This window comes from Musca vetustissima, unplaced genomic scaffold, assembly GCF_032173495.1.
Source record: "Musca vetustissima isolate MV318-11 ecotype Yass unplaced genomic scaffold, APGP_CSIRO_Mvet_v1 utg2961, whole genome shotgun sequence".
Taxonomy (NCBI): Eukaryota; Metazoa; Arthropoda; class Insecta; order Diptera; family Muscidae; genus Musca; species Musca vetustissima.
Window position 1 is genome coordinate 26,643 of NW_026882087.1, and position 26,914 is coordinate 53,556.

The 26,914-nt window shown below is 34.1% G+C and overlaps 1 protein-coding gene across 1 annotated transcript; it reads left to right on the forward strand.

The window, feature by feature from the left end:
- On the forward strand, positions 1 to 26,693 carry LOC133328287 (nicotinamidase). The gene is made up of 7 exons (XM_061536837.1): positions 1 to 178; positions 3,174 to 3,360; positions 21,527 to 21,631; positions 25,799 to 25,933; positions 25,992 to 26,289; positions 26,356 to 26,498; positions 26,563 to 26,693. Exons 1-7 carry the CDS (start codon positions 93 to 95, stop codon positions 26,680 to 26,682), a joined length of 1,074 nt encoding a protein of 357 aa, XP_061392821.1. The 5' UTR covers positions 1 to 92; the 3' UTR covers positions 26,683 to 26,693.
- Positions 26,694 to 26,914: the final 221 nt, after the last annotated feature.

Consider the following 26,914-nt stretch of genomic DNA (forward strand, 5'->3'; position numbering starts at 1 on the left):
ATGTGTGGGTGATTCAAGTGAGCTAGTGTGCTGTGCCCGTAAATATATAAATCCGACCTGAGGTGCAGCGCGCCACATTTCCAAATCAAAGTATGGACTCACCAACACCGCCAATTGTCATTGACGATCCGAACGGTTCAGCAATGGACGCTTGTTTTACGGCATTCGATAAAGACGGGTGAGTGATCGATGAGCAACGTTTTTTATTACACAGAAAATGAAACAGAAAATTTACAATTCAATACAAATCACAACAAAAAAATAAAGTGATTTGAGGTGAAAATTAATTTAAAAATACGACATGAATTTCCACAAAAAAATAAACAAAACATTTCGTTAAACGCAAATGAATTGAATCATTTCCAATATTCGAAAATAAAAATGCATTAAATTGTATTTTTGAGTCATAAATTGTTGGCTATTTATAAGGTCTACAAATAAATGCGGTGTAACGATATGAGCAGTGAAATAATATAAATTGCCGTGATAAAAATTAAAGAAAAGAACAGAAATTAGCTTTAAAATGTATGTCGGGAGCATTTAAGAGTTTAAAAGTTCCGATGTTGAAGTCACTTCTGTTCGAGATATTCACCGGAGACCCTATAAAGTATATATTCTTGATCAAAAATGTCTATCTGTTGAAATCACAGAGCTTTCAATTTTGTAAAAACTTTACACGGGATGTTTGGTATACCTAATTTTAGGAATTCGAAATTTGAGGTATGGTTTTTTTAGTTTCGGTTCGTGATTGTATTCGGAGTTTCGTCTTCTCCTGCCAGTACTTTTCCATGGAATGGCCATCACATCACGGCCACACCTACACGAAAATAACTCATATGTACTGACTTTTGCACGTCGGCATTTTATAAGTAATTTGAAGAAAAGAATTGTATTCTTTTCTTCAAATACACTTTTTAAATTCTTTCCTGGGTTTTATTAGTTTTTTTAAGAAAATAAAGTTTTAAATTATTTAAATCTCGTTTACTAAAAACAATTTGCAAAGTTTTGAACAAAAATCAAAAATGAACTAATAATAAAAAATCATGAAGACACATTTTAAAACAACGGAAGAGCTTATCCGGGTCTTGAGTGAAAGAATCTGTTCTGTCTTGGGCTTAAATTGTGTAAAATTAGAGGTCCTGAAGATGCATTTAAAAATAACACATTTAACACCAAAATATGCTTCCAATCAGCCTCTACCAATTTAAACGATCTTGGCAGCCAAAGAATGCTCTAAATAAAATTGTACTGAAATTAGACCTTAAATTACACCTTAAATATATAAAACTCCGGTGTAAGTACTAAAAATAGTCGAATTCTACTCTATTGTTCAAACTTGCAAATGTGAGTGCATTGGAGTTAAATTTTTAATATTAAGGTGATTTATTAATTACAAAATTCTTAATAAAATAAAAACAAAACTTATTGAATTTGCTTTTTATACCCTACACAACTATGTTGTCAGGGTATTATAGCTTTGTGCAGCCCCAAGATTTTGTAACGCGAAATATTGGTCCTGGACCCACCTTTAAGTACACCGATCGGTATATCTCGACTAGCTGAGTCAATCTAGACGGGTGTGCCAGTCCGTCTGTCCATTACAATTTGTAAACACGATACAGGCGCAATTATGGACTAAACGCCACGAAATTTTGGATGTAGGATAGGTTCTGGCCAAAAAAGATCCCTATTGTTTTTAGTAATGATCCGTTACAAAATGATCCCAAAAACTTTATTTTGGTCTGTTTTCTGGTCGCTCTAGAGGCCACAATTATGACCCGAACACCACGAAATTTTACACAAGGAAGGGAATCTGGCCAAAGCATGGCAGTTTTGATGAAGATCGGTCAATATTTAGTCAAATGGACCCAGGCTTTGATGTGAAAAATACCAAAAATTGTATTCTGGGGAGTATATACGAGTACCAATTCCTGAAGGACATATACCCGAGAAGTTGATATCCAAGAGGAGTTGTAAACCTTTAAATGTATACCAATCATATGGCTGTATGCACTCTCATGTGGGAGTTATACGTAAATAGTTAAAGGTGACTATGTGTTATGATATTGTTTAGTATTACTATTACTTAAGGCCACCAGGTTTTGAATAAGAACATAGATGACAAAAAAATATATATTTTAAAAAATAAATATATTATAAATATATAGAATGAGTTAAAAAGTCGTTCTGTACGACCGGGCCTAATTTTGTGTTCGAAACGAATAGCTTTGGGATTTTCATATATAGAACATAGCAAAGAAGTAGACCTGTGTTGACTATGTTTTTAAATTATTAAATATAATATCAATGGAATAGAGTGCCCGATATGAGACCTTCATAAGTGAGCTATACCATGGTGATTTGCAGATAGGGGAAAACGAAATATCTAAAATATAAAATTACAGCCAATTTAGTTAAAAACATGCACAAAGCACACCAAAATACCGAATAATGTTGGATGCAGTTATATGGATCTACCTTGAAACTTTTGGTCGTCAATTTCGGCTAATATAGAGTTAAAAACTTCCTCAAATACCTCAAAATACAAACATTTTGAAAGGTAATACAAAAATTGAAGCAATATATATTTTCAATACCGAACACCTGGGAGTATTAGCAATGTGTTTGCAAAACTTTAAATCACGCTCTTAAACACATGACTATTTCCATGTGTTGCAAATGTAATTACAAACCTTGTAATGGAGGGTAACATATCAAATGATGAATCCTGTGTGTTTTTAAGAAAGTTCGTCGAAAAACTGAAGCGCTTATTCGGCTTATTACGACTGGATGCCTAGATCGTGCGATACAACTCTCTTACACTATTTTATGTGGGGCTATGTTAAAGTCCATACTTATACAGACAATCCCGCTTCAATTGACAGATTGTAAGACAACATTGATATATTCATGAGATAACTGCCGAAATGTTGTAAAGAATATACCAAAGTTGGACCACTTGGGATGCAATCTGACCAACAGTTAGATTAAATAATCTTTAAATATTAATTTTTTGCGTTTTTTACTTTCCTATATTTGAAGTTGCTAAATCTGTTTTTATCAATATATTTACTTTGTCACAACAGCTACTGAGTAATAACTGAAAAAATATCGAGCATATAATTTATAATTCACAATTGTAAATTAACTATTTATTTTATTTTTATTTTTAGCGACGATCGCCTAAGTTTAGCTGAATTCAGTTTAATATGTCGTGCACTGTTTCGTAATGACAAAGGGCACATTTACGAACTGCCCGAAGAGCGGTTGCAAGAAATATTTGCGGTATTTGACACAAATGAAGATGAGTTCATTGATCGGGATGAGTTTAAATTCTGCTGGAATAATTGGATAAAGACGGTAAGTCCCATTTAATTAAATTAAAAACCTATTTGAAATAGTTTTACTGACAAATTCAATATTTCAATGTTTGAAATTGTAACAATTTAATATCGATTTGAAACAACATTAATAGCGATACAGTGTGTTTTATCAAAGCGGTCTTAGGCATTTTTTGCATTTCACTTTTTATGCATTTTGCTGTCCAGCCTTTCGTTCGATTACACCAATTGGGAGGAGTTTAGCATCATGATGCTAGTGATGATGATGATGACACAGAGAGTGATGCATTGTAAACAACGCAATTTCATGCGAATACCAACCAAACAAGCAAAAAAGAGGAACGTTTAGTCAGTCATACACATGTAGGAGATGCCAGTTACGAGTGACTACTCACTTGTATGTTGATGCAAACAAACTATACGAAAATGAATGAGTTGCGGAACATGACACAGTGTCATAAACACTCAACTGTCATGTTAAAAAGTCTTAGTGTTCTTTGATAGATAAAAAGGACATACGAACGAATATGCAAAAGAAAAAATATATGTGCCCCAAGCTAATTTATTAGGTCGCATTCATATTTAACTATTTTTTAAATTCGAAAAAAAATGAAGCTAAGAATCCGTGGGGTCTTTTGTGCATCATTAACATTAAATAGGACGACAACAACCCAAATAATCCAAATTACCGAATATTACGGGGCACCGTTACATGTAGGCTATACCAAAACGTTGACCGATATATCCCATTTGCTATATAAAACATCCTACAAGTTCTAGCAATGTGTGTGCAAAATTTCAGAGCTACATCTAAATTATTGCGATCTCTGTCGTGATTTGAACAGACGAAACATGGAATCGACATATAATTTTATTCCGATCAAGAATATATTTACTTAATAGGGTTTCCGATGGTTATTTTGAGGTGAGTTGTATTTAATATACGTTCCAACTTATCCGGAAGGGTATAAAAACTTCGAATTATGGCGACTTCGAGTTATGAAATTTATACTAATAAAAGAGTAAAGTGATTGAATGATTCATTAACGTCCAGACGAAACGGCTGAAGCTAGAATCTTTAAATTCTGGGTGGGGGTCACTCTTGGTCCAAAGGTGACAGATCAGGCTGAGTTTTTGGAAATTTGTACTAGAACGGTACGAAAAGTACTGAAAAGTAAAGCAAATGTGATACCATTTGTATTTGGCGAACCAGTAGAGCTAAAACTCACCAATTTTAAATGAGGGTCACTGATGGAGTGTAGAATAGATAAAGCAAAGGATTTTTTGGAATTCGAACTATAAGTATGCCAAAAGTACTAAAATGTACTAAATTTAGTACAAATTCGTAGCATGTGAATGGATAGAGGGTTGAGATGTACGGCCTTTTTTAGGAAATGGTTTTGAAAGTGTGTACTCATATGTACGAAAAGTACTAAATCGTACTATAATTGGTACAATTTAGATTTAGGTGAACCGATAGAGAGGGAACAATTAAATTTGGAGTCAGAATCATTGTAGAGGTGTAGGCTAGGTCATGCTTCAGTTTAAGAAATTAATACTTATGGGTACTAAATGGTACTAAATTTGGTACAATTTGAATTTTAGGTGAATCAATAGAGCTAGAAATTTGGAAACAGGATCACTGTTGAGGTGTAAGATTGATATATATTTAGGAAGTTTTGGAAATTCGAACTGCTGTGCACTAAATTTGGTACAATTTGAATTGTGGGTGAAGCGATAGAGTTGGAATCCTGAAACTTGGATTTAGCATCACTGTTGAGGTGTAAGACTGAAATATGAAGGAAGTTTTAAAAATTGGTTCTAATGTGTACTAAATTTGGTACAATTTAAATTTTGGGTGAACCGATAGAGTTGGAATCCTGAAACTAGGATTTAGGATGACTGTGGGGGTGTTGGATTGGGGTATGTAGGAAGTTTTGGAAATTTGTACAATTTGAATTGTGGTTAAACCAATGGAGTTGGAATCCTGAAATTAGGATTTAGAATAACTGTGGGGGTGTAGGATTGGGGTATGTAGGAAGTTTTGGAAATTGGTATAACTATGTACTTACTTTGGTACAATTTGAATTGTGGGTTAATCCTGAAACTTGGATTTAGGATCACTGTATGTTTGGGTTAAGTAGGAAGTGATAATATTTGGATTTGGTTGAACCGATAAGTCTGGAATCCTGAAATTGGTGAAATAAGCTTTTCATTGGATTATATGAAGTAGTGGAAAGCAATGGAAATGAAATCGGTTATATGATTTCTGTTGGATGGTTGAGGTGGGTACTTATGGAAATGTATATTAATGTGTGTTAAATGGAACTAAAATTGGTAAAATTCGGATTTAGGTGAACCTTTAGAGCTCGAATCATGAAATTTGGTACTAAATGGTACTCAAATTTCATTTATGGTCGATATTAATGTGCAGATTGATTAGTTTTCCTGACATATGCAGTATTTTGTGAAAATAACATAATATGTTAATACAAAAAATGATTTATGTGATGATGATGAAATTAATGTGACAACAAAATGTACACATTTTGGTTGTGTCAAATATGAAATGGGTTTTTGTTTGGGGTTGCTTTTTTAGCATTACCTTATAATTAAGATTTTAGCTAATTCATGATTTCAATTGGATTGCATGATTATGTGTTCTAAGTGGTACAAAATGTGATTTAAATTGGATTTAGGTGAACCGATAGAATCTTGAAATTTTGAATTAAGATTGAGGTGTATGGGAAGTGAAGGATTGTTAAAGGAAATTTATATTAATATGTTATGGAAATTTATAGTGATACCCAATTTGGATTTGGGTGAAGCTATGTTTTTTCCCAAAATAAGTATTACAAGAGTACAAAGGATAAAAAATGACACCACATTTAGTATAGAATTAGATTTCTTTTGCGGTCGGAATGGGTGTGCAGGGTTAGATTTGAAAAACGTACTATAGGAGAAAATATGTACTAAATGGTTCTAAAAATTTAATAATGGTATAGCGGGTATATGCTATTTAATTAATATTTTCCTCCGAGTAATGAAAGTTCGTTAATAGATTATAACATACCTTCAATGGGCGCTACTATAGCTCGCTTTCGAGTTTCTTAAAAAAATTACGATACCACCTACTATACCTATTCATGAACTTGAAATAAGTCCATAAAATATAGTGAATTTTCTTAGCCATCAAATGGCATTCTTTTCTATCTACACATATATGTCACATACATACTAATGTGGACATATGCACCAATACCTACACATATCTATGTATACCACATCGAAAAAGCAAAAGGATTCACAAAAGGATGATTGCAATGTTTCACAATCAGAACAACAACAGCAGTGGCAGCAGCTAAAGCCTCCCTCTGTGCATCATTGGATATTTTTCCGGAAGCCTTTAATATGGAAATGCGATAATTTGTCCATGATGATGACATGTCAACGTTGGTGCATTCCATATGCTATAGAGACATACATGCATACATACTTACATAAGTACAAATGTTGTTTTTTCACGTTTCCCTTCCTTGTATTTTTTTATATTTCTATCCTTTGATGTTTACGTGTGTCTGTGAGAGAGATCGAATTAAAAATATGTTCTTAGTTGTCCACATTTAGTTCTAATTAAAAATTGTCCCCCGGACTAGTTTATTTATAGGTTTACAAATCGTGTAAAAATATATATATTTCAAAATTATGTGAAAATGTATTATTTTAAGCTGGAAATAATCTCTCCGAGTTTGGTTTGAAATTCCAAAAATAATGTTGTTATAAGCTGACTATGAATTTCGTTCTTAGTCATATTTGGAAATTTTTATGCTATAGTATATAAATGTTTTTAATGTGAATGTGCGAAGTGAATATTCTTCATTTCTGTATTGAAAATGATAATAAACTTTAAAGCCTTGTAGTATTCCATATTCACGGATTATGTAATTGCCAGTATTGGAACATGTGTTTGTGTGGACTTGTTCATTTCTATCATAAAGTGGCACGAAATGTCAATATATATGTAAATGATAAATAATATCAACAGGCATGAAATTATAATTTTAGTAAATAGTAGCACATCACCGCTACTCCGTTAGCGAAATATTTAAAAATGTCATCGAATATTATGTTGTTTTGGCGGGAAAATGAATATGTAAGAAGAACTGATCATCATATACACCAATATCGACCATACATACAATTTGAGTACCCTTTGTATCAAATTATACGATTTGAGCTCCTTAAACGGCATATAGATTAGAACTTTTTACCGGGGTAATCTACTTCATGAGGATTTGTTCGACGTATATGCAAAGGAATTGACATGTGAAACCCACTGGGTTGACGAAATCCGGTTAAATGTAAACATACTATTAGGTTCACCCAAATGTTACCAAATTTAGAAACATTTAGCACACACTTTTATAAATTTCCGTAAGAAACCACCTCAACAATCCAATAAAATTCATATTTCCCAATTTCAGGATTCCAGCCCGACCGGTTCACTCAAATACAAATTGTATAAAATTTGGTACCATTTAGTACATAAGTACGAATTTCTAAAACTTCATACATACTCCAATTCAAATTTAGAACCATTTAGTACACATTGGTACGAATTCCCAAAACTTCCGACATATCCCAATCCTACAACCCAAAAATGATACAAACTCGAAATTTAGAATCCCAGCTCACCCAAAATTAAAATTGTACCAAATTGTATACCCATAAGTATGAATTTCTAAAAATGCTTCCATATCCCAATCCTAAACCCAAAAAGTAAACTTATTTCTAAATTTCAGTGTTCCAGCTTTATCGGTTCACTCAAATCCAAATTTATTACCATTAAGTACACATTAGTACAAATGTCCAAAACTTCCTACATATCCCAAGCCTACACCCTAACAGCGATTGTAACATAAAATTTCTAGATTCCAGCTCTATTCAAATTGTACCAAATTTAGTACCATTTAGAACACATAAGTACGAATTTCATAAACGACCTACATACCTCAATTCTTTAACGCAGTAGTAGTCTTATTTCCAAATTTAAGTGTTCAAATTTCAGGATTTCAGCTTTATCGGTTCACCCAAAATTCAAATGGTACCAAATTTAGTACCATTTAGAACACATAAGTACGAATTACATCATATCAGTTGACCCAAATCCAAATTGTACCAAATATTATATTATTCGGGATTCTATGGAGCTGGATTCGTTCCTTCAAATTCAAATTATACAAAATTTAGTACCGTTTAGAACATTTTATATGCACGAGTACACACTTTCAAAACCACCTTCTGATATCGGCCATGCTTCTCAACTTTGATTTGCATTCCAAATTTCAAGTTTTTATCTCTATTCGTTCAAATGATATTAAATTGTAAAAAATTTAGTACATTACTTTTCTTTTCGGATACTTATAATTCGAATTTCTAAAAATCCCTTTGGTGCATCTATCCTACACTCCATCATTGTCCCTCAATCTAAATTTCGGTATTTTGGCAACATTTATCAATTGAATTGGCTCAAATCTGCCTACCAAAGAAGGTACCGATCGATTTTAAGTATTTTTAATGTGGATCTCATGATGGAGGGTATAAAAAGTTCAGCCCAACCGAACTTAACGGCGTTTTTACTTTTTGCATTCTGAAGGGTATTCTCGGATTGTTATTCGACATTCAACATAGATTTTTGACTCTTCAAGTTGAAATAGTTTGGATACATTGAAATAATCACAATGTTCTTCAATATTCCAAACTTTTAATTTTTTAAGAAACAATTTGACACAATTTCGACCCACATGAATACACATTGCCAGCCATTTCATTACACATCACATCTTGTTGCTGTCATATATGGTATCCATTTTTTCTGCTCTCTATAAATTTCAATGTTGGCAAGCAAATGATACAAAATGAAAATGAAAAGTGATGTATGAGAGTAATTTTAAAATACGTTATTTACATGTTTATTAGGGTGACTCGAATAATGTATTTTCTCATGTGAAGAAATCGTGGTTGAAATTGTGTAAAGAGACATAGAGACATGACAAAAGTTCTGCCATTTTGTATCACATCGCATATGGCGACCAATTTTCCTGGGGCCACCAGAGGAAAGTGGCAACACTTCATAAGCAATGATCCCAACCAATGCACAAAATTCAAACAGCCGTTGTTTCTAGGCAACGATAGATGACAGTCCGAACAACTTTTACTGGCTACAACGGATCGTTCGTCTACTTAGATGAAATAAGTAAATAAAAAACAATGATTAAGGAAATTAACTCAAGTACTAATCGAGTAATATGGCAATACTGTGTGGATGTTCTATGATCCTAAGATAAGAACAAATTTGGAAAACATTGCCTGTAAATCAATTATAAAACCAGTGAGCGAAGCAGTATAGTCGGACGGGGCCGACCATATGATACCCTACACAACTTCAACGAAAATCTGACTTTCTGTGGTGTTATATTATAAACATGGACATTATATCGCGATATTTGCACCATTTTGGCCGACTAGAGGTCAATAAATATTATTAATATTCAGTACAGCCCTGCTAATTACTTATTTAGATTTCCTTCACCGTGGGTTGTGTTGCGATGCTCGGCTTTCAATTGTGGCCTATGTATCGATTCGAAAGAACACAAAAAAATAAAGTTAATGTTAATGGGTTACTAAATAATATCTGAATACACTTGAATACACACTTGAATATGTACACATCCGAGTACATACGACAATATAATTGGTATCAACCAACCAATCTTCTTGTATATACTATCAACTTCTCCTATCTATGCCTATCAGGATTAATATATACTCCATAGAGTGCAAATTTTGTAATTTTTCACACAAAAGTCGCGGTCCATTTGACCCGCTAAATATTGACCGATCTTTTTCAAAACAGACATGCTTATTCCTTGGACCGATCCCCTTCTCCATGTAAAAATTCGCCATGTTTGGGCCATAATTGAGGCCTCTAGAGCGAACAGAAAAACGGACAAAAATTAAGTTTTTGGTCCATTTGTCTTCATTGGCCAGAGCTCATCCTATATGCGAAATTCCGTGAAGATTGGTCAATAACTGTGATCTGTATAGTATTTACAAATTATAATGGACAGACGTATGGACGGACACACATGTCTAAATCGACTCAGCTAGTCGAGATATGTCGATCGGTATACTTAAAGGTGGGTCTAGGACCAATATTTCGCGGCGTTACAAACTTTTGGGGCTGCACAAAGCTATAATACCCTAGTATAATTTGGGCATACCACAAATTGACCCACTTTTTGCAATAAAATCCAAAACACCCTATTATATTTACAATTTGGTAGCGACACTACACTCGTATACGTACTTGCGCGGTTCGGGGTGAGGTTGTAGGGCAGAGGGTCGTCTCTTAAATATGACAAGTGAAATATGTGTTCACATTTTGATATTGAAAATATGAAAACGAAGAACTGTGCAACATATCTTGTGATAGATTATATCAATGACAACAAACAACGGGCAGCAACAGCAAAAAAGGACAACAGGACAGCAACAAGATTAACAGAGATATTCACACTCACCCACACATACAAATCATCAGAGTGTCAGTGTGACAACAACGGCAGCAGCAACAGCAGAGATAAACAGATTTCATGTCATACAGATGCAAATTGAATAAAAAGCAAACAATAAAAAATACAAAAAACAACAACGTAAACGAAAAAACACACAAAACAATATCGAGGACATCAGCACCATGACTGACAACAACATTGAAGAGCAACACTCTACACGGATGTAAACAAATATTCATGTTTTGTTGTTGTTGCTGATGTTGATATTTTGTTGTTTGCTTTACGTTTTTAGTTTTTCAGGGGAAAATCATTTAATTGAAAATTGATATGAAACGTTTTGTAAATATTGGCAATATGATGTATCCATCCATCCATCTATCCATCGGACTAGCCATTCATCCATCCATCATGTAAATCGTTAACTAAGGTTGTTAATAAATAAAAAAATAATAACAAAAATAGTAACATTTAACAGGATTTAACATGAATGAATATTTATGCTATTTAGATTTGGACACAACAGGTAAAACAGGGGCGTAACTAAACATCAATGTAATTTCGTGAAAATGGGAGGAACGTGTGCATATTGCACAATACTGAATCATTTAGACAAGGTGAGTGACCTCCAAGGACAGAAACTGATTAAAAATGTGGACAATAACTTTCATTAGATTGGATTTTTAAATACCTACATATGACATGGGCTACACATACAGTTCATTCAAATGGAAGATACCGATTAGAAATTTTGCATATTCTGTTCTCAAATGTAATAATTTCGATGGCATGGGCTGCGGAGTCGAGCTATTTTGTTTACATCTTGCCTCCAAATCCTTGTATTAAATCAACTCTTTGATCTAGTCAAACTAGAAATTAAAACTAAATAAAAATCGGCAAACATTTTGACACTTTGACGGATCACTAACATTCTGGTTCATTGGGACGTATAGTCGCATATTGTAAAATCTATATATAAGGCTGGGTTTTCGTACTAGAACATAACGAAAATTACTAAATATTGTATCATTTGTATTTGGCGAATCGGTAGAGCTAGAACTCTGAAATTTGTAAAGTAGAACTATAAGTATCCGAAAAGTACTAAAATGTACAATATTTGGTACAATTTCGTTACATGTGAACGAATAGAAATAAAAACTTGAAATTTGGAATGCGAATCAAGGTTGAGAAGTAAGGTCGATATAAATAGGTGGTTTTGGAAGTGTGCACTCATGTGTACGAAAAGTACTAAACGGAACTAAATGTGGTACAATTTGACTTTGTAGAAACGGATGGAGCTGGAATCCTGAAATTTAAAATTATATTATCGTCGGAGTGTAGGATTAGAATATGTAGGTACTTTTGGACATTTTTTTACTTATGTGTACAAAAAGTTCTAAATCGTACTATAATTGTTACAATTTTGATTTGGTTAAACCGATAGAGCGGGAACACTGAAATTTGGAAATAAGAATACTTTTGGAATGTAGGTTTTGGGGTTTGGATGTAATTTTGGGAATTCATACTTATGGGTACCAAATTGTACTAAATTTGGTACAATTTGAATTTTAGGTGGACCGATATAGATGGGATCCTGAAATTCGGAGTTAGGATCATTGTTGGGTATGTATGAAGTTTAGGATATTCGTACTACTGTGTACTAAACGGTGCTAAATTTGGATTTGGGTGAACCGATACAATGAATGTATACTTAAATGGTAGTAAATTTGGTAAAATAAAGATTTTAGTGAACCAATAGAGATCCAATCATGAAATTTGGAATTAGTGTTAGAAATATGTACTACATGAGTACGAAATGTTACCAAAATTAGTGTAGAGCTAGATTTGTGTTGTGACCAGAATTGGTGTGTAGTGTTGAGATGGGGAGATAATTTTCGAAATACGTACTATAAGATAACAATGGAACTAAGTGGTGTACTAAAATTTGTTTTTATGGTCAATACTGGCGTGTATGTTAATTAGCTCTTCTGACATATGCAGTTCTCTGTAAAAACATCAAAATAGAATATTGAGGCATGTCTAAAAAATCTCACATCCGCTAACGAAGTAGCGAGCATATTCTAGTATCACAATATTTAACCCTTTCAGTGTCAAACAAATTTTTTTCGGAATAAAAATCTAAAATTTTGTACTTAAAATCATATAAAGACATAGAGTTTAGAACAAAAGGCAATTTTCATTTTAACCCTCGGACAGTTTCGACTGTTTTTCAGGAAAAACAAAAACATCAACGTTAACAGTACATAGGATAACCGAAAAATCGCAAAGAAAGAGAGAATTTTTAAATGTCGAATATATTCGACAAAAACACTGAAAGGGTTAAGAAATAGCTTTGAAACTCTGCACATATTCTTAGGATTGTTGCTCCAATTTGCTTGGTTTTGTTATAGCTCCCGTATAACGCGGTACCACACCATTCTCTGTATAATTTAAGTTTTAGTCGCATTTCCAATCGAAAGGATTTTAATTTGGCAATACGAGTTCTTGGAGGTTGATAAACATGTTGCCAGAAAATTTTCAATATAGGTCCATGCTTTAACATTGCTCCCCTATAAAGGTCCAGTCTTATTTTTGGTATTTTGAAGGTTGTGACCGCATTTTTCAACCGATGAGATTGTAATTCTTCTAACATCATACATTTGATATTGTTCTCGTTGATTACGCACAATTCGACGACAGCTCTAAAAAAGCTCTTGTCCAGTGCTGCGAAGAAATTTTAAAAATGTAGCATCGTTACCTGTGAGGAAATCATCTAGGTGTATAAGCTCGGAACAAAACGGCAATCGATTGTGGGGGTCTTCGAAGGCGAGACAGATCTAGGGGTGTTCGAACCAAAATAACCAGAGAAGGCCAATCATTCACATTTGCACAAACACTTTACTTTTTGACCGGCCAAAACTTGGAATTGTACGGCTATCCTCCATACAGACCCAAAAGTGCAATAAGGAGAGTATATTAAAAAATAAAAACATACTATAAATAAATAAAAATTGAAGATGAATAATTACATATTCTTTATTAGGTTAGAAATATATACCATGAGTCACAGTAAAATGTATCCACATGTTTTTTTTATAATAAAAATTCCATAAGTACATGGGGTCATTATTTTGATAAAATGTAAATAATGTAAATTTTCACCACTACATTTCAAATTATCTTTTAGAATGTTTAAATAATAAATCTTATCAATAATTCCTTTAATAAAAACAAGATTTCCTACTCCGGCAGCCCCATATCATTACTGAGCCTCCTCCGTGCTTTACGGTCGGAATTGTGTGCTTGTGTTTATGAATGGCTTTTCCAGTGCAACTCTACCAATAAAGACCATGCTTTCCTATTTCTTTGCTCCACTTGTCGGAGCAACCACTTTTCGTATTTTATACGAAATATTTTTTTCTCGGCTTGTTGCAAATTCGATTCTCGGTTTTGTGCCTCAATATAATTTTTTGGATAGTCGATCGACAAAAACTCTACCCTTTCATCTAAGATTCCAAATAATTTATAGACCTCACGGATTTGATGGATTTATTTTTATTTGCGGGCTTGGTCTTTTTTTTTAATATCCTCTTTATAGCATGGAGGAGCATTACGATGGGAGAGCTTTGGATTTCCACATTACACCATATGTTTGTATTTCATCGCCTTTTGGAACACCACTGCCCTCCAAATACAGGGCGAAGTTTTCATTATCCTGAAATTGTCACAAGTTTTATCCATGTTAGGAAGCATTCAGTTCCCGACGAAATCCTAAATGTTGAAAGGCTACAATACTCGTAAATCTATGTATTTAATTTCGTAATATCGTATACTGATTTGCGGAATTCTATGAAGTCACGGGTGTAATTTTTTTGTATTAAATTTTATATATTTTTTAAAAATTATAACAATTTGTAGCATATATGCCAGGAGAAATTGCTCTATAGACTCCATATTTTGACTTGGCATAGGTTTGTTACGTTGTGCTAAGTTTGTCTGAAAGTCTGGGCGTGGAAGCAACTCTGCTGAGTTCTTAGAAGTGAGAGGTATAAAAAGTGACAAGGGGGATGAAATGCAAAGGGAATCGTAGTGAGCAGCAGCAGAGTTTCTTAAAAAGTTGCATGTATAAATTAACAAATTGAATGTTTCGTTTGATTCATATGACAAATTTTCAAAGTTTAGACCCTTTTGGGGGAGGACTATATGCGGTTGGTTTTTATGTTACAGTCGAAATCATTTCTAACTACACCGTTTATGACCACATAGGGGTGAGGGGGGCACCTTTGAACACTTTTTCCTTTCAAGCCTCATAATTTTTTTTACTTTATAATTTTTGGTTTCTTCTAAATTTTAACTAATAGGTACATATGTAACCTTTACAATGAATATACATATGACATACTTTAAGCTTGATATAAATATTTTATTGTTGTTTTAAGGGAGGAAGTCAAAGTGTTCAAAACTGCCCCCAGCAGCAGAGTTTCTTGAAGAAGGCATGACATTTTTGAATGGGTTGGTTTTTACAGTGTTTATGTTAAAATATAAATGTATTTTATTCAAACATATCAGAAATGCATTTATTTATTAAACAATATATACACAAATTTTCGAAAATTAAAAAAAATCAGATCAAAATTTATTAAAACATAAAATGACATAAAAACAAAAATTAATATGGTGCAAAATACAGTTAATTTCGTAGTCTTATTATCCCATTTGAAATTTTGAGAAAGCGAAGCCAAAAGTAAAAACTCCACTTTTTACTCGAATTTAATGGGCATGTTCAAAGGTGCCCCGCCCGTGGCATTTTACGGAAATGTATAATAACTTTTTTTGTAATAAATATATATGAAAGAAATTACATTAGTTATGTTTGAAATGATTATTGGAATGCAAAAAAATTGTTTAACGAAAGAAAAGTTTCACAGAATTCTTCCTGCGCCCTTACAACCAAAAGAATAAAAGTTTACAATTACACTGCGAAAACATGGTCACCCATGTACAATTTGTCGACAACTGAAAAATCTAGCCAAAGTGGATTACGCAGATAAAGAACAAGATTGCCATATACAAAAATGTGGTAGCGGGTCGGAAAACATTTAAACCAAGATTTTATGAGCGTTGTTCAAAGGTGGCCCCTCTCCCCTATCTGTTATAACGATTATACTCAAAAGTTCCAACAAAGTTCTCCCCTTTATTTGATGTCGATTATAACAACATATCGCTTTTAGCGCCCAAAATCCTTTCCCCCTGAACATCGTTATAAACGATTTCGACTGTATGTGTAAAATGTTTTGACACTTTTGTTGTATAAAACGAAGCCATGGAGAAAATATAACATAAAATTACTTCATTTTACAAAAGGTTTTTTTTATTGTAATAAATACCAGAATTTTTCATATTCAACTTCCAGGTCACGACAAAAATTTTATTTGATTTAAACCATTTTGATTACTGGCAATGCTGTAATCTTCTCACAACTCCGAAATGGCTCACCTGCTTATTTGAATATTCGAAACAAGTATCCATATACCGAACAGCTCATCTGCTGCTCAGTCATTGTTACTAACTCACCCGAAATGACTTGACTTCCGGTACATGTGGTTACCCTCAAACACTTTTTAAATTGTTTTTCAAATTGAAACATTCAAAGTTGAGTTGAGTTCCTTTCCCATGCAAAGGTTATAATTTATGTAGCCACACAATGGAATGAAAAATAATTCTTTAAACTCACAGGACTCTCAGATATAGCAACCAAGAAGAAGAACACGGTAAAGGAAAGACATGTGCGGAGAACAGGAAATCTAAATGAGGAAAGAAAAAGGAAACTTGCTTGGGTTAGTTTCTTCTTGTGTGGTCATGTCCAAATAGAATTTTAAAATGGAACATTATTTATAAAAGTTAGGTAAAGTAAAAGTGTGTTCGTCTTGTGGTCTCGGTGCCTCGGTCAATGGTTGTTTTTGAACTTTTTTCCATTTCATTTGCAAGTCATGCGAGGTTCCTTTTGCTTTGCAGGAAAGAAAACACCTCAAAACGAGGTGTTTGCTATTGCATATTATTCGGTTAGCCATTTATCCTTAATGTTTTCCAGTTTTTTTTTCGGACAACACCAACCAGTTTGTCTTCCCAAAACACCAATTGAGAAGTAGTTATGGCAGACACGTAGCAGTAGCACCGTGGTGAGTGTTTTGGGACAAATTGAGTTGTTGATATTCTTGGGGTCAAACGTGTGTACGTATACGAGGAAATGATTTTGGGTATTGTGGTTTTTGCTTTTAACTTGAATATGGAAAGTGGATATTTAAAAATTCGTTGAAGTTAATAATAAAATGCTTTTTAAAACTCAAAGTAAATTTGTTTACTTATTTACACTAATTTGCATTGTAATATTTCTTATTAATTGAGAAATATAAAGGCATTTCTCTACAAATTCATTACGGCACGGACTTGAAACCTATACATCTTTCATAATTATTTTCCTAAGAAGATACTAAATTGCAGCCACGTTTGATGGAAAATAATCCTAAAACCTCAAAATATAAAAAATTGGGTAGAGGTATAATACCAAATATTGGTAATATTGGGTAGAGAAATGTTCTATTATGAGAACCCGTTATAACAGTGAATGAATATAAATAATTTTTGATAATAGACAATTTGGTGCAAAATGTATCCAATACGATATGTGCCAACTATAGAGGATTGAGTCTCCTTACCATCGCATATAAAGTGCTATCCAACATGCTGTGTGAACGACTGAAGCCAATGGTTAATGACATTATGGGACCAAACCAAATCCACCATTGACCAGATTTTCACTCTGCGCCAGATCCTTGAAAAGACCCACGAAAAACACATCGCCAAATTCCACCTATTCGTCGACTATTAAGCCGCATTCGACAGCCCTATCCGTTCAGAGGTGTTTAAAGCCGTTTCTGCGTTTGGCATTTCTGCAAATATGGCTATGGAGGATAACTTTAAGTGACACAAGGTCAGCTGTTAAAGTCGGAAAGGACCTCTCGGAGCCCTTCAATACGGAACGAGGATTCGCACAAGGTGACAATTTGTCGTGTGACCTGTTTAACATTCTGCTGGAAAAGGTCATACGAGATGCACATTTGAACAAAAATGACACTCTGTACACCAAACAGCATATTTTACTCGCCTACGCCGACAACATCGACATAATGGGACGAATATTGCGAGCCACCTTTGAACGAATCGAGAAGGAGTCTGCCAAAGTGGGACTGGCAGTAAATGTCGAAAAGACCAAGATGATGGTATCAACGCGCAAAACGTCCAGTAGACTCGGACCAACTGTGGAACATGAAAACTACAGCTTGCAGGTTGTGAACGATTTTATATACCTCGGTACCGCCATAAACAAAACTAATAACATCAGCTTTGAAATCCAGAGGAGAGTATTGTTGGCCGGAGGAGAATATTGTTGGTCTGAGTAAGCAACTCAAAAGCAATGCCACCACTCGCCAGACCAAACTCACACTCTACAAGACCCCTATATTTCCCATGCTGTTGTATGGATCTGAAGCATGGGTACTTGCGCAAGCAGATGAGGCAACTCTTGGAGTGTTTGATAGAATAATTCTCCGGAAGATCAATGACCAATCTGCGTCGACGGTGAATACCTCCGTTAAATGAACCATGAGCTATACCATAAATTCTTGGACATCAACATAGTCAGACGTATCAAGCTGCAGCAACTACGTTGGTTAGGTCATGTTGTGAAAATGGATGAAGATGTCCCAGCTCAAAAGGCATATAAAAGCGAGCCAAGTGATGATTCACGCAGAAGAGGAAGGCCACGAATCCGATGGAAAGATCAAGTAGAAGACAACATCTCGGAAAATGGTCTTTCAAATTGTATGAGATGCGCACAAGGCCGACGCGCTTGGAAATCTTTTTTAAGCTCGGCATATGGAACAACCGTTCTGTCATAAGCCAGCTAAGTAAGTAAGTTGGTATTTTGAGAATTTTGGACACGACTTTCAAATGATTTGGCTATAATTTGGTATTTTGTATTGCTATTAAGACAGGTCCATGGTTTGGCATAGTCCCATATAGAGGCCCCTTCCCGTTTTCGGTACTTTAACCTCATTATCAACCGAAAAGGCATCAATTTGGCATTTCGAGGTTTTGGAGACTGTGCAGAAAAAAGAGCTCAGAAAGTGATTATTATAGTTCCATAAAAAGATACTGCCAAATTTTCGGTTTTAATAGCTTTAGCGGCATTTTGGCTATTCGGGTTTTTTTGAGGCCGACATACATCACCGCCGCCAAATTTTCGGTTTTAATAGCTTTAGCGGCATTTTGACAATTCGGGGTTTTTTGAGGCCGACATACATCAATAGAGAACATTATCAATAAAGGTTCATGTTTTGACATTTACACCATATAACGGTCCCGTTTCCATAAGTCTGTGCAGACTTTTTCAGGTTTTTGGTAAAGAAAATACTTCTCCGCTGAAAATTTCAATATTGGTCAATGTTTGTAAATACATGCATAAGTCCCGCATAATTTTTGCTATGTTAAAGTTCTTAGTCTAGTTTTCTAATTTTGGTGCTTGGAATTTATTTTATTTTCGTATTTTATTTTCTAAGAGTATAAACAACCTACGAGCAGACAATTTATATTATCTCCATATAAATGTCACGATTTTTGAAGAAATTTCGAACATACACCACATGGTGTAGGGTAAAAAAAGTTCAGCCGGGTCGAACTAAACCACGTTATTACTTGTTTAATTCAAATCTTTAGATCATGGACTAATAAACTGGGAGGTCAGTGGGGAGTGATACCCTACACAACAACCACTGAACTCAAACGTTCCACCCATCTATATTCCAAGCCTGGTCAATATTGCGCGATATTTGCAACTTCATGACCGATTAGAGGTTAAAAGCTCCTCTTTATACCCTGGCATATCTTTTCGGTATCATGTTTTCACATTTCTTATTTTACACACAAAAGTCCTGGTCCATTTGACCCGCAAATTATAGACATCGTCGGACCTCCATGTACAATTTCGAATCCATCAGCTCGCCGTTTTCGTCATCTAGTGTGGTAATGGTATTAGTAAACAATATCATACGTATATATTCCACATCTGAGTACTTACATAAATATAATTGGTATCAATTTAAAGGTAAACCTCTCATCTTGGATATACTGACATCGACGGTATATGTCCTTCAGGAGTAAAAATATACGCCACAGAATTCAATTTTTGTCATTTTTCACACAAAAGTTCGGGTATATTTATGCCGCTATATATTGACCGATCTTCATTAAGACAGTCATGCATATTTCATGGTTAGAGCACTTTCTTTGTGTAAAATTTCGTGATGTTTGGGTCATAAAATTTTGCCTCTAGAGTGACCAGAAAAACAGACATTGGTCTATAACTGAGGCCCGTATCGTGTTTACAAATTATAATGGACATATGGACACACATGTCTAGTCGAGATTTGACGTTCGCTATAATTCGAAATGGGTCTAGAGCCAATATTTTGCGGCGTTACAAATTTTTGGGGCTGCTCAATATATTTGTGTAGGGCTTAAATATATTGTTTTTCATATCTGTTTTTAATTTCTGTAACATATTTCCCCGAATAGATAAAATTTTAAGTATCACTTAATTATCCTCCATAATTCAGCAATTACTTTTGTATTAATGTCGATTGTGACAAAAAAGGACGAACACAATCCACGTTCACGAGCTTTGTGTTCCGTTGAAGTACTTAAAGCTCATATCCGGCAAGTGACATGAAGACATAACAGTTTACATTCACTAGCTAAATGACAGTGATGTCAACCGAAAAAACAAGAACAAGAAGAATAACAACAATATATCCACCAAGAACAGACCAGACCAAATGACAATAACAATGAATTTACATCCGGCTTCTGTTAAACTTATATATCGTCTTTCTTCAGACTTACTTTACGACGTGACAACTTATCTTGTGTGTATGCTAGTGTGTGTGTGTGGGAGAGAGTTTTTTTACAACAACAATAACATTCAAAATATAAAGTCATCATCTGGAGTGAATTGAATGGGAACGCAGACCTGTGTAAAATGTTTAATGTCATCCCGCACCCGTAGAATGACGCTAAAGATGAACAGGAGATGAATAACAATGACGATGAAGATGATGATGATTGTGATGAGATTGATGCTACTGCTGCCAAGTTTTGAAGTTTGAATGACTGCCATGATATCGTCATCACTCAGATATTTGGATATCTATATGTCAACGGTATATGGTAGTTTTGCAAGTTTCTGGAAGGTGGGTGGCGTTCAGGTTACCTTCTCCAACCTGACTTCATTCATTGTTATAGCCGTTATAAGTTATTTCCTTTTCTTTCTATTTTTGTTGCCAAGTTTTCTTGGAGTTTTATTGTTGTAGTTAAACGTTGCTGATGTACGAAATGATATCAGAAAGTTTATGATGGATAGCCAGCCAAACCAGGCAGAGTCTGTCCCTTAGTCAGTTTGCCAGTTATAAGCAGTAAAATAATCCCAAAACTCTCGAATACAATGTGAAGTAATTTTGTTCCGTTTCGTTTCTTTTTTTCTTCGTATTTTTGCAGATCGTTCGTCCTGTTAACGCATTTTTGATTGTTGATGTACAAAATGACTTTATAAGTGGTTCCTTGGATATAAGTAATTGCAGTGCACAGCAAAAAGGGCACGAGGTAAGTTGATATCAACTCTCTTTTTTCAGTATTGTCTCTGTCGTTTTTTATTTTTTTTTCCTGTGTTAATATAACTAAGAAAAAAGTAAGAATGTCGTAATGTTATACACCATATTGTCTTCCTTTTTATTAAGAAAAAGTCGAAAAAGGATTTTCTTCTTTTTTAAGGAATATAATACAATGGAAAACGTCCCAGTTTTTCCTATGGTTTTTTGTTGAGAATATAGGTAATCACCATTATATTTCCTCTACAAAAATAAATTAAAAAACTTTTGAGTTTGACATATGATATCAGGCTAACACTCTATGAGGCTATATTGAAATAACCAAAAATAAGGAAAACTATGACAGATAGGACCTTCAACATACCGAAAAATAGGTGAGAAAATGATGATTGAAATTCTCTAAATTCTACCGTTATATGAGGCTATATTAAAACGGAGATCAATATTGATATTTTTGGTAGTCATATTTGCCAGCCAATTAGAATACTGCCAAATTCGATTGAAATACGTGTCCAAAATTCTTAAAATACCGACTTAGGTAAATAATAATAATTTTTAGTTTTAGTTTAGTTTTAGGAGATATGGTGATACCGTTATAAGAACCAATAATACCAATTTGATTGAAAAGCGTGTCAAATATCTCCGTATTGGGAGTTTCCATAGTATGGGGGCTGCCCTTTAACTTGGTTTTCTGACAAAAATAAAACTACAGACTGTAATCCTAATTAATACTTATAGGAGATTCCTGTGGCAAACACGTATGACTCGGCATACGCGTTTGGCCAACAGTTCTTCTGTCTTAATCTGGCATCTTTTCCTAATTAATTTTGCTCGGAGAGAACACTAACCCCATAATATTCAAATGTGGTTTATTCACCCAAATTCTGGTTTAATTTGACTTGCTAGATATAGATCAATTATGAAAAAAAGAGAAAACTGTCATGGTTGTTCTTTAGTCAAATGCCTTTCAACATGTAAAATTTCGTAATGTTTGGGTCATAATTGTGGTCTATAGAGCGATCAGAAAAACAAACAAAAATAAACTTTTTGGTCCGACATGCAAAGTATCGTGCTTATAAGTTATAATGGACAGACGCATGGTCGGACGAAGTGATCGACTCAGTTAGTCGTTATATGACTGGTATACTATAGGTGGGTCTAGGAATAATATTACGCGGTGTTAAAAACTCTTGGGACCGCACAAAGATATAATACCCTGATAAAATAGTTTTGTAGGGTTTTAAACCAGTGAGCGGAGCAGTATACACCTTTTTCACATGTTATTCAAGATATATCAAATGTAATTCGAGAATTCCATTTGTAATTCACAACATATAATTTGCAATTCACAACATATCAGCTGTAATTCGAGAATTTCATTTGTAATTCCTAGAATACCTTTCGAAATTCATAGAATTCCATTTGAAATTCATAAACTTCCATTTGAAATTCCAAGTATTTGCGTTTGAAATTCATAAAATTCCACTTGAAATTAATAAAATTCCATTTGAAATTTAAATAATTCCATTTGAAATTCTTAACATTTGATTTGAAATACAAAACATTCCATTTGTTTTTCATAACATTTTATTTTAAATTCGAAAAATATTATTGGTAACACAAAAGGAATATGTATGAATTTGAAATGAATTGTTATGAATTACAACTGAAATTTTCTGAATTACAAGTGAAATGTTGTGAATTTCAAATTGGATTCTTTGAATTTCAAGTGAAACTCTACGAAATTCAAATTGAAATATTCGAATTACGAATGAAACTTTTTAAAACTTCAAATGTAATTTTTTGAATTTCATACGAAAAATTTAAAATTACAAATGAAATGTTGTGAATTACAAATTAAATACTCGAATTACAAGTGAAATGTTATGAATTGCAAATTGAGTTTTCGAATTACAAATGAAATTCTTGAAATGTTTTGAATAACATCTGAAAAAGGTGTAGTCCATATTCCCTTCAACTTGGGTTGTGTTGTTCCGCTTATAATTTTGACATAATTAAGATTTGGATTCTTTATCAAAACAGGCATGCTTATTCTTTGACCCAATCCCCTTCCCCGTGTCAAATTTCGGTGTCCATATCTGCGGCCTCTGGATCGACCAGAAAACCCGAAAAAATTAAGTATTTAGTCCACTTTACCCCCCAAATATTAACCGATATTTACAAAAATATGGGTCATCATTGGCTAGAACCCATCCTACATGCAAAATTTCGTGAAGATTGGTCCATAACTGTGACCTGCATCGAGTTTACAATTTATAATGGACAGACGGACGGACACACATGTCTAGATCGACTCAACTAATCGAGATATGACGATCTGTATACTTAAAGGTGGGTCTAGGACCAATATTTCGCGGCGTTACAAACTCTGGGGGCTGCAATAAGCTATATAGTTCCTTTGCTCCATATAGTTTCCGACTATTTTTTAGAAATCAAACTTCTACGTTCCTTGAAAAAAATGCTTTAAAAACCCACTCCTTTTACAGACATTAAAAAAAACTTTAATTAAAATTTGACGCTTCAATAAAGTCCCTGTTTATTCTTGACGCCATGACGTGATTCTGCTGATCGACAAACGTGTCTTTTGAATATGGGAGAACAGCCATAAGGATGGGTTTTAAAAAGGTAAATAAATAGAATTTTCCAGAATTATATCATACGAAAATATAAGTTCGTAAGATATAATTGTGGAAAACTCCACGCTTCAAAGGACCCAGAAAAAACTATTTTTAGACTACAAGGGTAAGGCCCTTGTAAAAAAATATGATTTAATTCACTTAGGCCTTTGATTTGAAATTCATTCTTCAAAAAGTTTGCGATTTGAGAACAGGAAAAGTGGGGACAAGATTTATATTTCTTTTTTTCATTATTTCATATTGTTCAAAAATTAAACATTCAAGAACTCTATTTTATATATTGATAACAATTAACATACAAAAATTAGTTTGACAAAATCGAATGTTTAGACAAAGTCAAAAAAGGCTAAAACTGAACTACATATTTGATCAAAGGTCATCTGGAAAAGTCTAACATCTTTGGGTGTCTATTGCGTTCACCATTTTGATTCTCATTTTAACACCTTTCATTTTAGTATGCAGATCTCTGAAGATATCTGGGACATTTTTGTCATATAGACGCAGATAGTAGAGAGCCAGTGCAACTCTCTTGCTCTGTTCGCTTGTAGAGTTTGAGAGTTAATGGGGCGACCTTATCCCGCATAGAACTTCTGTAAATACCAACTATGTTTTTCCGGTACATCATCCATCCCCTATCACTCCAATTCTTGGCATTAATACTTCTTTTCATTACTTAAAGACACAGACAAACAACATTGTGCCACTTTTCGGAAATTTTTGTTTGGATTGCATGTTCATTCATGTTTTTTTTTTGTATCATTCGTTACTTGATATGCTGTCATCGTTCTGGCTGTCGTTTCTTTTACTGTGAGTTTGTATTATACGGAAACGGATATGCTTTACTTACAACACATCCGTTTGTATTATAGAATGTGTTGTTGTTGGATATTCCAACGACAACGACTGCACATATTCAGACACAAAACAACAGTCAGACAGTTACAGCGACCACACACATACACTCTCATAAAGGTTTTTTTCTCGTTTTGGGATGGATATTTTAATAAAAATTTGTCAAAGTTCATATTTCACATTTCCGAAGATGTTTTCAAGAGAGCACTTTTTTCCTCATACAGGAGACTTCATTCATACATACATTCACGCATATATATGTTTTCCCTCATGCACAGTCAGGACATTGTGGATACGTGTTGGATATGTGTGAATTGCATTCGTCGTTGTTGTTTTTTTTTTTTTTTTTTTTTTGAAGTGATGATGGTTTTTGTTGATGAAATGCGAATAGGAAACTTTAAGATACAGATTTGTTGGGTGGATAATCCCTGTAGCAGGAAAATTTATGTTGTCGAGAAGAATTGTCGCGCAGATGTCACCTCCCTAGTGTTGAGTAAAAAATTCAAACATATGTTGCATACTTTTAGGATGAGACTACTAAATTTATTTCATTTTTTAATATTTTTGCCGAACATGTGAAGATTTTTAAGTTATTTTTTCGGACAGACATCTTAACAATATTAATCATTTTTTTCAAAATTGTATTCTTTCAGATCCTGGAACCCACCAACAATCTCTTGGATACCGTGGATTTTGATGCTGTATTCTATTCCTTGGATTGGCATCCCAGTGATCACGTTTCATTTATAGATAATGTTAAAATGCGGCCACTAGACGAAAACTCTCCCGTAAGTATGATTAGGGATTATTAGAAAATTATATCTAAATTATTTACTCCTAATACAGATTGATGCAGATTCTGCCCAAGTCTTTGATACCGTCATATTTGCTGGTCCACCACCAATGAAGCAGCGTTTGTGGCCGCGTCACTGTGTTCAGGATTCGTGGGGTGCTGAATTGCACAAAGACTTGAAGGTTGTTGAACATGGCATTAAAATCTATAAGGGTACAAATCCGGAGGTTGATTCATATTCGGTGTTTTGGGACAATAAGAAACTCTCTGATACCACATTGAATGCCCAGCTGAAAATGAAGGGAGCAACGGATATTTATGTATGTGGTTTGGCCTATGATGTTTGTGTGGGTAAGTTCGAAACATACCACATCCTCTGCCATCATATATTCAAAGAAGTACTTATGTTCTTGCTAGGTGCCACTGCTGTCGATGCTCTTTCTGTGGGTTACAGAACCATTTTGATTGATGACTGCTGCCGTGGGACAGATTTCCATGACATTGAACACACCAAGGAAAAGGTGATAAGCAATCATGGTGTCATCGTTCACTCAACTGAGGTAAGGGTAAAGCTCATAAAATCCCCAAGAAACATATAACGATAAATTTATTCCCTATTTCTAGGTTAAGGCAATGGCTGAGGGCCGAGATCGCCGCCCCGAACTTGGCTATAAGCTAGCCATGGAATTAAAAAATCCAGATTCAGTTCTATCTCAACGCAATGGCTATCGTTCAGTGGAGTAGATCTCCTCATATACTTAGCAGTGCTACTTATTAAGCTAATATAATGCTTGCCTGTCTATCTCTCCCCCAACCCCTTAGATTGTATTGAAACAACTACTTATCTCTTTTAGTTTAGTTTAACCTTAATGAATAGTTTTTTTTTATTATTATAGATATTATAATTTACTGCTTATTGTTATTACTACTTACTATGGGTCCACCATACTGGTATATGTGAGGGAAAATGGAATGT

Coding starts and splice junctions, on each gene's coding strand:
- LOC133328287 (XM_061536837.1), top strand. CDS start 93: ATGGACTCACCAACACCGCCAATTGTCATTGACGATCCGAACGGTTCA. Junction 26,290..26,355: donor GGCCTATGATGTTTGTGTGG/GTAAGTTCGAAA, acceptor TGTTCTTGCTAG/GTGCCACTGCTGTCGATGCT. Junction 26,499..26,562: donor TCATCGTTCACTCAACTGAG/GTAAGGGTAAAG, acceptor CCCTATTTCTAG/GTTAAGGCAATGGCTGAGGG.